The sequence below is a fragment of the Diadema antillarum genome, unplaced genomic scaffold (assembly GCF_040938485.1).
Source record: "Diadema antillarum isolate AM-2024a unplaced genomic scaffold, OU_Dant_1.0 scf00000084, whole genome shotgun sequence".
NCBI lineage: Eukaryota > Metazoa > Echinodermata > Echinoidea > Diadematoida > Diadematidae > Diadema > Diadema antillarum.
In genome coordinates this window covers 274297-288251 of record NW_027270973.1, presented here as the reverse complement: position 1 = coordinate 288251, position 13955 = coordinate 274297, and the positions used below count along the sequence as shown (strand labels likewise).

Here is a 13955-nt window from a genome sequence, read left to right as displayed (position 1 = left end):
TGTGGAGATTGGTGTTTGTTCGAATGTATAGCGTGTAGAGGTCTATAACAGGACACTTTTTAATGTCATATTATGACCTTTCCAAGCATGAGAAGACTAAACACTTCATTATTTTGCTTTCTTTGATCTCTCGGTCTTCCCTTAAACTTAATCTTTATCTCTCTCATATATGTATATATATATATATATATATATATATATATATATATATATAATAGAACAGAACTCAAGTTCATACTGATTTGAGTTCTGTTGATATTATTGGAATAACACGCTTACTTCTTGCTATATGTATATATATATATAATCATATATATATATATATATATAAGTAATATATGAGTGTGTGCCATAAGTCCGTGTTCATGAGAATGTTGTATGTATTCGCCTTTTCATACCATAGTCCGTTTGCAAGTTTGTGTAATACTGATTTGAAAAAAAAAACAAATCAAAACAGAAACAAAATACATCAAATGCACACACATTCTATACAGATAAAGCATTATAGTACACACACACACACACACACACACACACACAAACACACGAACAAACACATACACACACAAGCGACTATTTATACGAATTGATCCACCCACACATGTATTGTTCAAAGAAATTGATTTGGTAATAGACAGGTGCATTTATTTACAATCATAACTCAGAATTCTGTTCAAAGCTGCGTTACTATGATAACACAAACAAAACCGTGGCTCCACGTCACAGAACAGGTCGTCAAGACGAATGTCCAGAATCCACAAGGCCTGACTATTAATAAATACTGAAATCGTTAACAAAATTAATGATACATAGGATGGCGATGGTCTATAACTTTGCGGTAATAGAGACTCCAATGGTGATACGTCAGTCCTTCGAAAGTTCAGCAGCATCACAGCATTCAAAACGGTACAACGAAGGCGTAGGGGTGACCAAACATGTAGAATGGCGACGGGCTGTGGTAGAGACTCCCTTCACGGTATGGCGATGGATACGAAGAAGTCGGTCGGCTGCTTCGGGAGAGAAAGTCTACAGACATCAAGGGATTGGTGGCGCCCTGCTGCTTTCGATGAGATGTCGTCTGCTGGAAACTCATGATGTCACGCTCGTCGCTGATGTTGGAGATTGACCAGGAACCCGGTGATCGGCTGCTACGAGACAGGAAATCGATTGACATCGGTGAGTCGTTGATGGAGAACTTCTTCGGCGGCGGTGTGTTCTCTTGGTCGATGGCGTCGCTTGTAGCAAAGCATTTCCTCTTACGCAGACAGTGGGTCTCACTTTCTGCAACACCGAGACGGTTGTCGATGGGAGGCGAGTTGGACTTGAGGGAGGATGGACGATGACGTGAGCGACGGTTCTGAAACCAGACCTGGAAAGAAAATGATGAAATCAAGATTAAGCTAAGCCCCCCAAATCAACAGTCTGATGTCATCATCCTCATGCAAAGCCTAATCAATTCTGCCTCTTAAGACATTACACATCTTCGATTACTGCTTGATTTATATAAAAACTGAATCAGTATTCATTCAGTTAAAGCAAGAAGAATTTTAAATGAGAGGTTGTTTTGTTTGCCCCCAATGTTATGCGTACATTGGACAAAATTAAACTGGATATTTCAAATTAAGAAACTCTGTGACTATCAGCAATATTGATATGTAGTGTCATTTAAAAGTCAATTCAAATTATTTGAATTAATCAATAACTTAAATATTGGTCGACTACATCTTTTCATGCCAGATACTATATTTAAGATGACAATGAAACCTACGTGTATTCTGTCTTCATTCAGGCCCAGTGTAGTAGCCAGTTTCTTCCTGGAAACGATGTCGGGATATTGGTCGATGTCGAACTCGGCCTTCAGTCTCTCGAGTTGCCATGCGGTGAACCTAGTCTTACGTCGAGGACGAGGTCGCTTGGAAGGAGCAGACATCGGGACGTGAAGCAGAAGTGAGAGCGACGAATCAGCCATGTCGGATAGCGATTATAGCCTTGGAGATATTTGAGGGATCAGTGACGGGTAATCGTTCAGCCAGGTAAGAAGACAAATTGCTTGTGATTCCCAATTGATTCCGGTCCGTAGTTTTCATTTCATGGAAAGCTATAATTCCTATCTGTGCTGTGTGTATGGTTGTTAATAGTTGATTGGTCAGACTGTGTAACCAATGGGATTAACGGGATGGAGGAGGCGGTAAGTCTATTTCACTTTAAACAAAAGCAGCAGCCTCTGACAAGTCACGGATGGTCATTAATCTGCCGGCAAAGGTCAAACACTGCTTACTACAACAATGGACTAACAATAGCCTGATAGCTCGCGTGCGGTGCGTAAGCTTTAATCATCGCGCCTCTCCTCTCTATTCACGGGTCACACTTTCCGCCTTTGTTCGTGCTATTGTTCGAGATATGAATGGACCTGTCCCCTTTCAATGAGGGTGTTTTACTAGATGTGATTCAAGGTAGCCATTAGGCGCTTTAGTCCTAAAGAGTGTCCCGCGGAGTCTGTCAGTCAATGTCCGTCTGCCAATCACAATCATACTCGATACTTCATAGTGTCGTATAGAACGTTGCAGAACCAAAGTTGAAAAACCGAGATATGAATGCTACGCCAAAAAAATACAACAACAACAACAACAACAACCGAAGTTGATGTTTAAACAGGACATACGGTCATACGATAACTATTACCCTCTGTCCTCATTATTGAAAAGAGTTATCCTTACTCTCGATATCAAATACCCGTTTCGGGTTCATAATGCATAACTTTAAATGAAACAGAACTTTACGAAATTGTTTACTGAGACTACCGTCTACACTTTTGGTATTTTTTTGTTATTACATGTTGTAAATGTACTGTTTATCAACGGGTGTACTGATCTTTTAAAAAAAATCGAGTTATCATATTTGATGTATACGTCTTGGTCAGATGTATCACAAATCATCCTACATGCAGCAAAATTGAAATAGTATATCTCCTAATATTTTACGCTTTAAAGCGTAAAATCTTTGGAGATATAACTTTTTTAATAAACCATACTTGTATTTAACAATACTTGATATTGACCACACTGATTAAAATTTAGACATTCGTTGTTTCTATCCCTAACGCACATTTCAGGACAATTTTAAAACACCATTTAACTTTGATTAAACCTGGGTTTTTGTTTTATCTGCAAACGGTAAATAATGCCTTTAATGTCTAGTCAAAGAGACCGTTTTTGTAATGTACTAAAAATATGTAATGCATTCTTTGTTACTGTCTGAAAGCTTGCCGGAGACTAGCCCTACATATATCCTATATTACATCAGAAAATTAATTCGAGGGAGCAGGTGAAATATCCATGAATTGTAGTCACGTTACAGAAACGGCCCATATACAGTGCGCTCCCGTTATAACGAACATGGTTATAACGTTACAACGAAATAAAAATTCAGACCGCAACATTATCATCTCCATGCCTTTTATTGTTTATTTGTTCAGTTATAAAACGAAATTTCGATATAATGAAAGAAAAATGCTGGGCCCTAAAAGACTTCGTTTAATGGGAGTCCACTGCAATGCCTGCTGACAAACAACATTAAGATGACATAATGTCAAGGGTAATATTATTCCTGCTTTCTGAAAGTGGCAAGTCTAGTGAATGTTTGCCACTCCTTGCTCGTCTAAATGTCCCTAATTCATCATTGCCTGCAGCAGTACTGGTATTGCGCGGGATTGATCTGGAGTTTAACCCATTTCCTTCCACCCCGAAACATACTATCATCACTAATTTTACTAGTATTTGCATAAAATTCAGGTATATATTCTGTGTCTGAGACAAATATGCAATCACTGGCCAGAATGTGGTAGTTCAACGACTTAAGAATTTATTCAATTTTTTGTTTATCAAAAATATATGATGAACTTGTGACAGCGACATAATTTACATTTGAATGAATGAGAAGTACTTGAAAATTGTAATGAAGAGGAACTACCCTCTTCGCCACATTGTCCTATAACTTAGACATCTTAAGAGCTCACCAGCTCTTACCACATGACGTAGGACAATAGCATGTTGCGCTTACGCAGGCATATCGATTATTTTGCTACAAAGAAAAAACCAAAAGAATAAAGCATCAACAACAGTTTGCTCTCACAGTAGACTCACTCTCACAACCACTGGTAAACTAAGCAAATGGGTGGCCCCCTGGAAGAAGTTTCGAGATCAAATATTTGGGAATCATCATCAAAAACAATCTGAAATGAGGTAAACAGTCTAACACTGCTACCAAAGCAATCAAGATGCATAGAGAAAAGACGGCTAATCCAAAGACTAACCACACTCCGTAAGATACTCAACGCAGAACTGTATCTACCACCAGGAGACTATCTTCAGAAGAAGAGTTTAAGAAGTAGGCGAACACACAACAAACAGTTTGTTGTGTTCCAATGTGTTCCAATTCGCAGAATCCTTTTCCCTGAAGCCGTGAAACTCTGGAATGATCTCCCCCAGCATACCGAGGACATCAAACGCAGCACGACCTTCAAATCTGCACTTCAAAATTAATTCAAATCATGTAATTACTGTAACTTCACTCCCGTCCACTCCGAGTTACAAATACTTCCAGCTATAGTCCCTATAGGACCCTTCGGAAGTGACGAGCACAAAGTACAAGGTATAAAAAAAAGCTACAAGCCCGTTGAAGCATTGTTCTATATAGTATCACATTCTCACATTTTCTTGAACTTGAATATAGTCATGATTGAACAAACAATATAAGTAATTGTGCTAGTTTATACATAAAAATCACTACCTTTAGCGCAAATAACTTTTGTTTTATAAGCTTTAACTCTATAGTTACAATGCACTTTTCACACAGGTAAAGCATTTTCCTCAAACTGCAATTTCAACTTTTAAATCTGTGTACGCAATTAGTGACAATGCCCACAGGCAATTAGTATTGAACTTGCCACAAGGCCTAGACATGCACAGAGATTATCAAATGCAGAAGGAAATTCTGAACTACTTTTCCTCATGAAACTTACCTGACCTTACCTTAATCAATGAAAAGAAATAAAAACACACATGCAAGTAATAGGAATGAACAACTGAGGGCATCATGTAGCATAAACTTAATCGCAAACACCAGAAATTAGCTTTGTCCAGTGAATATCCCTGAAATTGAGTTCATCAGTCGAAGTACACGGAGGGTAGTTTGAGTCCATCAACGTCAGGTTTTCACAACTATACCTCCTGATTCTCAGGTCTCTTGTCCACTTCGGTTTTGTTAAAGTTATATCTGTATCTGTTCTTACGCTTCTTCTTGGGAATCTCTGCCATCCCTGCAGACAGGAATTAGATTGGAACTGGCATGTTTATAAGTCACAAATATTCCTGGACTTCTATTCTCATAAGATTCATGAAATCACAACTCCATTTTGATATACCATGTTAATTTCTTCTTCTTCTTTTTTAAACATATTTTTGTAATTTCGCTTTGGTAGTGTGCTGAAAAATAAGAAAATTAACTTAATTCTATAATTATATTATTCAATGCATGCAATAAACAAATTTGGGTATTGTGTCAATTACCAGCGAGAATTATGTTCATCTGAAATGAAAATGTTTACATATAAGAATCCCTTAATAAGACACAAAGATATTCAACTACCAGTATTGTTTTATAAGTACATCAAACTATAAGTTCTCATACATATTGCAGACATCATCATACCTCTCACAGTGCGTATGGGCGTATCCGGGAAGTCAACAGACCAGTACTGAGGTGGAGTTTTAGGTCTACTGTAGTGGCCACGGTGACGGGAACAGGTCTTCATCCTTTCAGCAAGTTCTTCGTCAGTTAAATTAAGACCTCTGTAGTATTGTTTTCAGACAGTGAGAAGAATAAACTGTAAACTCTGATTAGATTACCGTATATTTCAAGTGAAAGTAACAAGGTTTGTTCATTCGACTTTACAACTCAGCCGAATGGAAGGAAAATAAAGATCGCTTTTTGGCTTTGAGTAAGACAATTTTTGGCTCATGCAGTTTTCTGTGTCTTTATATGAATTATGTTGATTTTTTAAATTCTTTCGAAATGTTGGTAGATGACATGAGATGAATAGTAGATAAGGAACTCGAGCAGTAGTTCAGGTGAATTCAAAAAGATATCAGAGAATTTACAGTGTCTCTTCCATTGTTAGAAAGTACAAGGGGGATTTTGTCAAAAATACAGGATATAACTTTCCACCTCCTCCTTATTTTTTGTAGGAAATATATTAACAACAACGGCCCCTTTTTACGCTGATCAGCTGATTTGGGTAGAGAAGTGGTATCAAACGAAATATTGGTTCGTTATTCCGAAGGCTCGTTAGTCCCAAACCTAAATAAGGTTTCACCCATTCGTTATTCCAAAGGTTCGATTGACAAAAATGAAATAAGGTTCATTATTCCGAAGGTCTGCTAGTCCAAAAATGAAAAATGGATTCGTTATTACTCGCTTAATTAGATAAACCCTTTTTTGTGGGGGAGGGGGGACAAAATGGTGTTGAACTTGAAAAAAATATATATTTATTATCGAAATACGTAGATATAGTCGCAGCGAAGAATGATACATTTTTTTTTGAAAGCTTGTGTTGCATCAGCAAGTGGAATAGATTAAGAATCATTATCTGAAGAAAAAAGATAACATGCATTCCCCATATTCCTTGACCCACGGCCCATCATGGTGCAAATGTAGATTCTTATCCACCCTTTTATAGCACAGTACGAGAAAGCGAAGCGAGTATAAGAAAAATACTTTTTATATGAAAAAAGAGTTATTTTTTGACTAGACAAGATAGGCTATCCTTGTGAAAATCATATGTGCATGCTCATGAAAAATGACGGAACATCTGGGCGGGGGTTAGGGAATAGTGTGACAGACAAAAATGAGGAAATCTATGGTCAGCTGGCTTCTTTTAGTCTCCTGAAACCCTTGAGTGTTATGCTTTGGAATCCTCTATGAAATAAACAATTCAAAATTAACATTGATTATTTTAGCTTAAATTTTTTAGTTTGTTCGATATTACCGTTTTTTTAAACCGAAAAATACGACACAATATTTTATTAAGATACCACTTTTGTAAATCCGCCCATCCCCCCCCCCCTCCCCATGTGAAAAAAAACCCACCTCACCTGTCAGTCAGTGCCCTCCCCTTCCACCACGCCCTCCCATTCCAGTTTTTTCTGCTTTCGCAACTAATTATTTCAGCTTCGGTAAAACGAACCTTATTTCATTTTCGGACAACCGAACCTTTGGAATAACAAGCCTCCGGAATGAAGAACCCTATTTTCTTTTAGGATTAACGAAACTCCGGAATAACGAACCTTTGGAATAATGCTTCAAATGTTCGGATTAACCTTTTTCCTATTTTCGGACTGATGAACATCCTGGCATAGGAAATTTGCGTGTTTCGGAATAACGAACCTTCGGAATAACGAACCTTCGGAATAACGAACCTTTGGAATAACGAACATCACCTACTGACTTTCAACAGAAGTACCACGTGGTTTTACGTTTTCCTAGCGGTGTGAATGTTTATATTATGCAGATATTTCATGGCACTTGGTGCGAAGGCTACATGACTGATGCATTGCCTTCACCACAATATTGTTCCTATATACCAGAGACCCGGGGAGTTACCTATAGACGCACTCTTGAAGACTATCGCATTCAAACAAACTTGGGGGAAGCTTTGAGGGCCCGTGGGGGGGGGGGGGGAGGAGGGGGGGGACATTGTACTCCATTTGTGTATTCTATCACACTGGCAAATATAGCTGTCAAGTACAATGTATGTAGAAAGTCTGACAATGCATTTTCAAAAAGGAGATCAAACTGGCTCCTTGGTTGGTCCTGTCCCTTATGGGGCAACCCCCTAGATCTATCATAAATAACCTTGGAAAAGAACATTCACTAATGTACTATTTACTCAAAATATTTCTGATTTTGTTTTGCATCATTTTTTTCCTTAGATTCTCTAGTCTGGTGTGTCAGGGGGGGGGGGGGCATGGTTCCCATACATATTTGCAGGATTTGATGTGATATAAATTTCATGACGAAGCTACGGCTTTTTTTTTTCCAAATGGCGACAGCTAAACAAATCAATTTTGCGTTTTGAAATCTGTCGAACCAGGGAGGTGGAAGACTTTCTTCCACCTCCCTGGACGAACGTATTGCACAAAGAGTTAGAAGCCGATAATCCGATAAGTACACGAATATAATATGTATGGTATCTGAGAGTGTCAAAAGATTGAAATCAAGAGACATAAAGAGCCAGAGAAAGAGAGCATGGGGCGAGGACAAACCGACAGCATTTTAATTCAGACATTGAGCAGGTTTTTGTCACAAAATGAGAGTATGTAGGATGAAACAAGAGGAATATAGGGGAGGGAAACTGAAACTCTACAGAGGTACAACAATGTAAATAGCTGTGAGGAAGAGATACAGCGATACAGATATGAGTGATATCGTCAGGAAAGGTGATATTTCGCAAGAAAAGAAGGATAGATGAACTCAAAAGAAACTGCAAAGTTCCTGTCTCTGGAATGACATAATGCTTGTAAAATGAAATGACACTTACTTGACGACACTCCTCGCAGTCAAAGCCTTTCAGTTTTCGTCTCTCATCCCTCTTTCTTACCACGTCCTTAAACTTGTAGGGAGGTTCCTCATTCTTCTCTGGAACACTGAAGGGAAACAAGCACATGAACTGGTGTTACGGAGAGGAAAATGATACCTGATAAACTTCGGTATGATATTAACTGACTGACTGACTCTTGTTTCTTCTTTTTTCGACACCGATTATTTCTGAATTAATCAAGAGTAGTTTTATATTTGGAAGAAAGAAGCTATGCTCACCTGTCGAAATCCCTCAGGTGGTTACTAGGTCCACAATGGCTTCCTTCAGTCTGATTCTCTGAATCAGCTACAAGCAATATTTTCTCAGCATCAGCAAAACCTGCGCTGTTCTTCGCAGACTTAATTATTCGATTCTGGAAAGTGTTCTGTTCCCCCTTGTCATCTTGGTGATTTCCTCTCCTGTCTGCCTTGCCTGAATCTGATGCCTCATCTTCAAACATGTCTTCAAAGCTGTCAAACTCTGGATTCTCACTGTCACTATGTTCACCAACACTTGTGTGTCTGCAAAATGCACTCTCCCTTGGAAACTCCGGTTGGTTCTCTTCATCATTATTGTCTTCCAGAAAGCTGGATCTAACAGCTGCCTTCTCTGAATTTAGAGATATGGGTCGCTTCCTATACCCCAAGATTTTAAGCTTTGCAACATATAAACTGTCTGTATTATCATGCTTCTGTTCCATGACATGTCCTGCGTTTTGGACGTTTGAGATAATTTCAGGTTCTGCTGGAGGCTGGAGGAGCAGACAAGTTGTGTCAGAATCTCCACTCTCACAATACCCAGGACTCCTTGCCGGGCTTTTATGATAGCTTGTTGAATCATCATTGTTACTGAAACTTTCTGCCGGACCATTTTCATTCTGGTAATCATCCATCTGAGAATCCCCTGTAAGTGGTGACAGCCTATTCTGGTGTTTCTCCTTGTATTTTGTTGAAGATTGTTTCACTAATCGCCAAAATGTCCCTAATTCATCATTGCCTGCAGCAGTACTGGCATTGCGCAGGATTGCTCTGGAGTTTAACCCATTCCCTTCTACTTCACAATCACTGCTATCATCACTAATTATAATAATATTTGGATCAACTTCAGGTATAGATTCTGTATCTGAGACAAATATGCAATCACTTGAATCTAATTCCATTTCTTGACCCAATCCAGATGAACCTCCTCTATCATTTTGAGCAGTTGCGTCTTCTTTTTCATCCCGAGGTGCCTGTCTTCGATTTCCCAGCAAAACACCTGATGGGGTTGGATTCATTTTCAGGGCTATTTCTTGGTAGCATATACTTTTTTCTTCTGCTTGTTGGTGGAGAGCTTGCTGACTTTCCTTTCTATCCGGTCTGACAGGGTATCACTCTGACAAGAGTCTGAAACATATAACATCTTTAAAGCTTAATAACAAATCAACAAATTTTATGAACAAGGTATCCCACTTCTCATCATACAGTAAAGTCAGTATGCATCAAATATTACAGAATATTTGATTTAAGTACATTAATATTTTGCAATTTCGTTGACACTGTCCAAAATAACAGAAGTATGAATATTTTCAACAATTATCATTATTTTCATCAATAATACAACACATCTGTGATATGATAACATGAGTTACAATTTAATTTACATACAGGACGGTTGCCAAGAATAAGCACAAAACCTGACTGTTTAGCAACCGATAATGAACTAGAACCGGAATTTGTCAACACTGACAAATTAGGTGATCCGATCTTTTCGAAAATCAATGATTTGAGTCCTGATCCAAATATTCATGACCATACAGGTTTCATCTGTGTTGACGGGACATTGGCCGTGTGATGTTTGGATTCTCATTTAGAAAAGGGAGTGAGACCTGCCATCTTTGGTACCGAATTCCGTATACACTAACGGAAATACAGAATGAAGTATATTTGACCTTTGACCTCATTTTGCACACCCAAGATGGCGTCTGAGCAAAAAGTGATTATTTTTTATGAAATGATTCTTGTAACATGGTCTTTGCGTGTGCAAAATATGGGAAAGATAGGACATGTATTCACCAAGATACAGGATGAAACATTTATGACCTTTGACCCTAATTTACATACCCAAGATGGTGTCCGATTAAGTAGTTGTTATTTTATGAAATAATGTACGTGACATGTACTAAACATGTGCAAAATATGGGATTGATACCCATTGTTGTTGTTCATCTATTGCACAGAAAGTAGTAGAAAGAAAGAAAAATAAAGAAAAAATAATGTTATTTTATAGAAATTTGAAGGAGAAGCATAAAAAAATCAGAAAAAGATAAAGTAAGGAAAGCGAGATTAAGATTAACTAAAGAAAATGAAGAAAAAAAGTGTTTAAAAAAATTAAAAAAAATATTGGCAGGGGTGAGCCTCGAACCAGGGACCTTAGGATTACGAGTCGGATGCGCTACGCAATGACCTATTTCATTCTCCATAGGCCCTGTGTATTAAGCAAAATGACGCTGCATCGAAGCCTCGTGCCATTTTCAACCAAGGTTTTTGACGTGATGCCGACATCGTATGAAAAAATGGAGGGCACACTAACGATAGCCCAAAGTCTCAGCTACAACATATTAAAATCTGGGAGAAATTCACTGAAGCATAAGTGAGCTAGTGCTCGAAAAAGAGAGTCATGTCAATTTTCACTGCCAGAAAAACTGCTCTCCCATAGAGATAACACGTAAACTGGTCAAATTTGACAATATTACTTTCAATCCATTTTTACGAGGTGATGCCGTCATCCAATCAAAATGTTGTAGTAAAAATATTAATGAAAGATCATTTAATAAGCTACAACATACTGAAATCTGGGTGTAAATTGGCCAAGGATAAGTGAGATACGCTCGAGTGCACTTGAAATTTGATGACGTCATTTTGAAAATTTACTTTTTTTACTTTATTAAGAAATTTGATATCTTTTAATCATTTTGCCAGCATCGTCAACCCATGAAATAACATGTCCAACTCATCAGCTTTTAAAATATGTAAAGAAAATGGGGGGGTTACCGTCCATCCTGACGAGTAAAATCGGATTTAAAATTGGCGTTTTTTGGGCATCGTTGCACTGTATATTGCCATTGAGCAAATATCAGACTTTCTTAAAACGGTTTCAAACAAAATGGTTTCAAATAGTGCCATTCTCTACCTCATACATTTATTAATGAATAGTACAATGTTTTGTTTTTTGTTTGTTTGTTTTGTTTATGTCTCCTTCATAAAGTGCCACAGAGCATTCACTATTTCCTTTATTATGTGAAGATGTAATTTTTGAAAGTATATATACTTATTGTTTTAATTATGATGTGTATGGCATGCGTTGTCAGAGAGTTTATTATTATTAATATAAAAAAGGTTGTGGATCACAGGATCAAGGGCTTAACGACAAGTTGAGAAAATATAATTGTGTCTTTTTATATTATTATTCTCAAAAACGGTTGGATTTTTTTTATAATGTTATGTTTTAGCGTTTTGGTATTGCTTATTTGTGAGATCGAATTTTGGTGTAAAATGCGCAATAATATAACACAGAGCGTTGGTTATCGAAACAATAGTATATTTCTTTGTTAGATATACATATTGTACGTGAGAGTGTGTGTAATAGTGGAATGAGAGTTAGAAGAGAGAGAGAGAGAAAGAGAGAGAGAGAAAGAGAGAGAGAAAGAGAGAGAGAGGGGGAGAAAGAGGGGGAGAGATGTGCAATTATCATCCCCAGATGCTAATTTCGTATATACAATGCACATACAATGTATGTAATGCGAATCATTGATTGACTGATTTGATGACCGTAATGCGCTGTGTATAGATTGCATGTATTCTGATTTGGGAGTTTATGTATATTACGAAGAGAAGATTGTGAGGATTTTTTTTTTAAATCAAACTGATTATCCTTGTTGAGTAAAATGTGTTGATTTGAGTTTTATGATTATTTGATTATTTTTGTTTATCTGACTATCTTTGACTATTTTTGATAAACTGATTATTTTTGTTGCGTAAAATGTGTTGATTTGAGCCGTATGACAACACAACATCTGTATTAATTAATAAGTATAAATGACCGGTATACATAATTAACATAAACTCATTGTTTGTTTGTTTTTTGATAATCATTGAGAATAGTAATATATTATATTTTTAATATTTGATTTTGTTTGGTATTATAGGTTAATCTAATTGTGCAATGGTTCTGATAAATAAGATTGATCCTTTGTTATTTTAATGTATTTTTTTTTCATCGCTACATTGTATTTTGTGAGTATTTTTAATGTATACATGGCTATTGTTAACAATGTCTGTAATTCAGCCTCCGGGCTGCGAAAGATATTGACTAATAAAACACCATTTCAATTCAATTCAATTCAAATTGACGCGCGCGCGGAATTTCAACTTTGACGGGCCCGTATGACGTCATATTGAGTCGGATTGACTTGAAACTTGGTAGAAATATTCCTTGACAATTTAGGCATCCGATAAATGTAAAAAAACGGGAAATTTCCATTGCATATGAGCTGTGTGTGCGAATATGTGCGCGCGCGTACGCGTCCGTCCAATTTTTTCAATTTTTGAAAAAATGCTCTAAATGGTCTGAAACGTGTGCAAAAAAAATTTTAGCTCGATTGGAGCATACAAATATTTCAACGCGCGCGTACGCGCACGTTTTAACAATGCGATGAATTTTGAAAACATGAGTAGAATTCCCTTGAATTGAAATTTACGTGACGTAAACTTCATTGAAAAATTCCATTCCATTAATGAGATATGATTGAAAATGTGTTTTCATATAATGACGTCTTAGTGACGTCACGGTTGACTGATCACTACGATTTTACTTGACCCGTCGTCTTTGGGACATGATACATATATGGTATAATTTTGACATTGATAGGAAGTGGACTTTCTGAGCTAAACTCTGCACAACTTTTGTCCAGACATAAAGAAGAAAAACAAAGAATCAGTACAGATACAGAGGTGATCCGAGAGGATTCTCGGATCACCTAATAACATGAAGAAAAACAAGGGGGCCCAACATGATGCTGGTGGAATAAGGGTTAGGGAAAGAGAGAGAGAGAGAGGGAGAGAGTACAGGGGGAGGGGATGATGAAAAACTCCCGATACTGTCTTGCCAGATCAACTCCATATACTTATATAGACACATATGCACATAATCATAATAAGTTACAGTGATGTATAATATATGGTGTTGTTTTTGTCGTGCAGAAGTTGCATTGAAGTCACATTGAAAGAGAGAGAGAGAGAGAGGAAAAAAGAAAAAGTAAACAAACGAACCATCTACGAAG

The 13955-nt window shown here is 37.4% G+C and overlaps 1 protein-coding gene across 1 annotated transcript; it reads right to left on the bottom strand.

Moving 5' to 3' along the window:
- Nucleotides 1-898: 898 nt before the first annotated feature.
- Nucleotides 899-1969, bottom strand: LOC139717859 (uncharacterized). The gene is made up of 2 exons (XM_071629349.1): nucleotides 1769-1969; nucleotides 899-1369 (listed from the first exon to the last, which is right to left on the bottom strand). The coding sequence occupies exons 1-2, from the start codon at nucleotides 1967-1969 to the stop codon at nucleotides 899-901; spliced, it is 672 nt and encodes a 223-aa protein (XP_071485450.1).
- Nucleotides 1970-13955: the final 11986 nt, after the last annotated feature.

Bases quoted from the DNA above. Each gene is read 5' to 3' on its own strand.
- LOC139717859 (XM_071629349.1), bottom strand. From the start codon at position 1,969: ATGGCTGATTCGTCGCTCTCACTTCTGCTTCACGTCCCGATGTCTGCT. The intron at 1,370-1,768 runs GTAGGTTTCATT...TTTTCTTTCCAG, and splicing joins TGAATGAAGACAGAATACAC to GTCTGGTTTCAGAACCGTCG.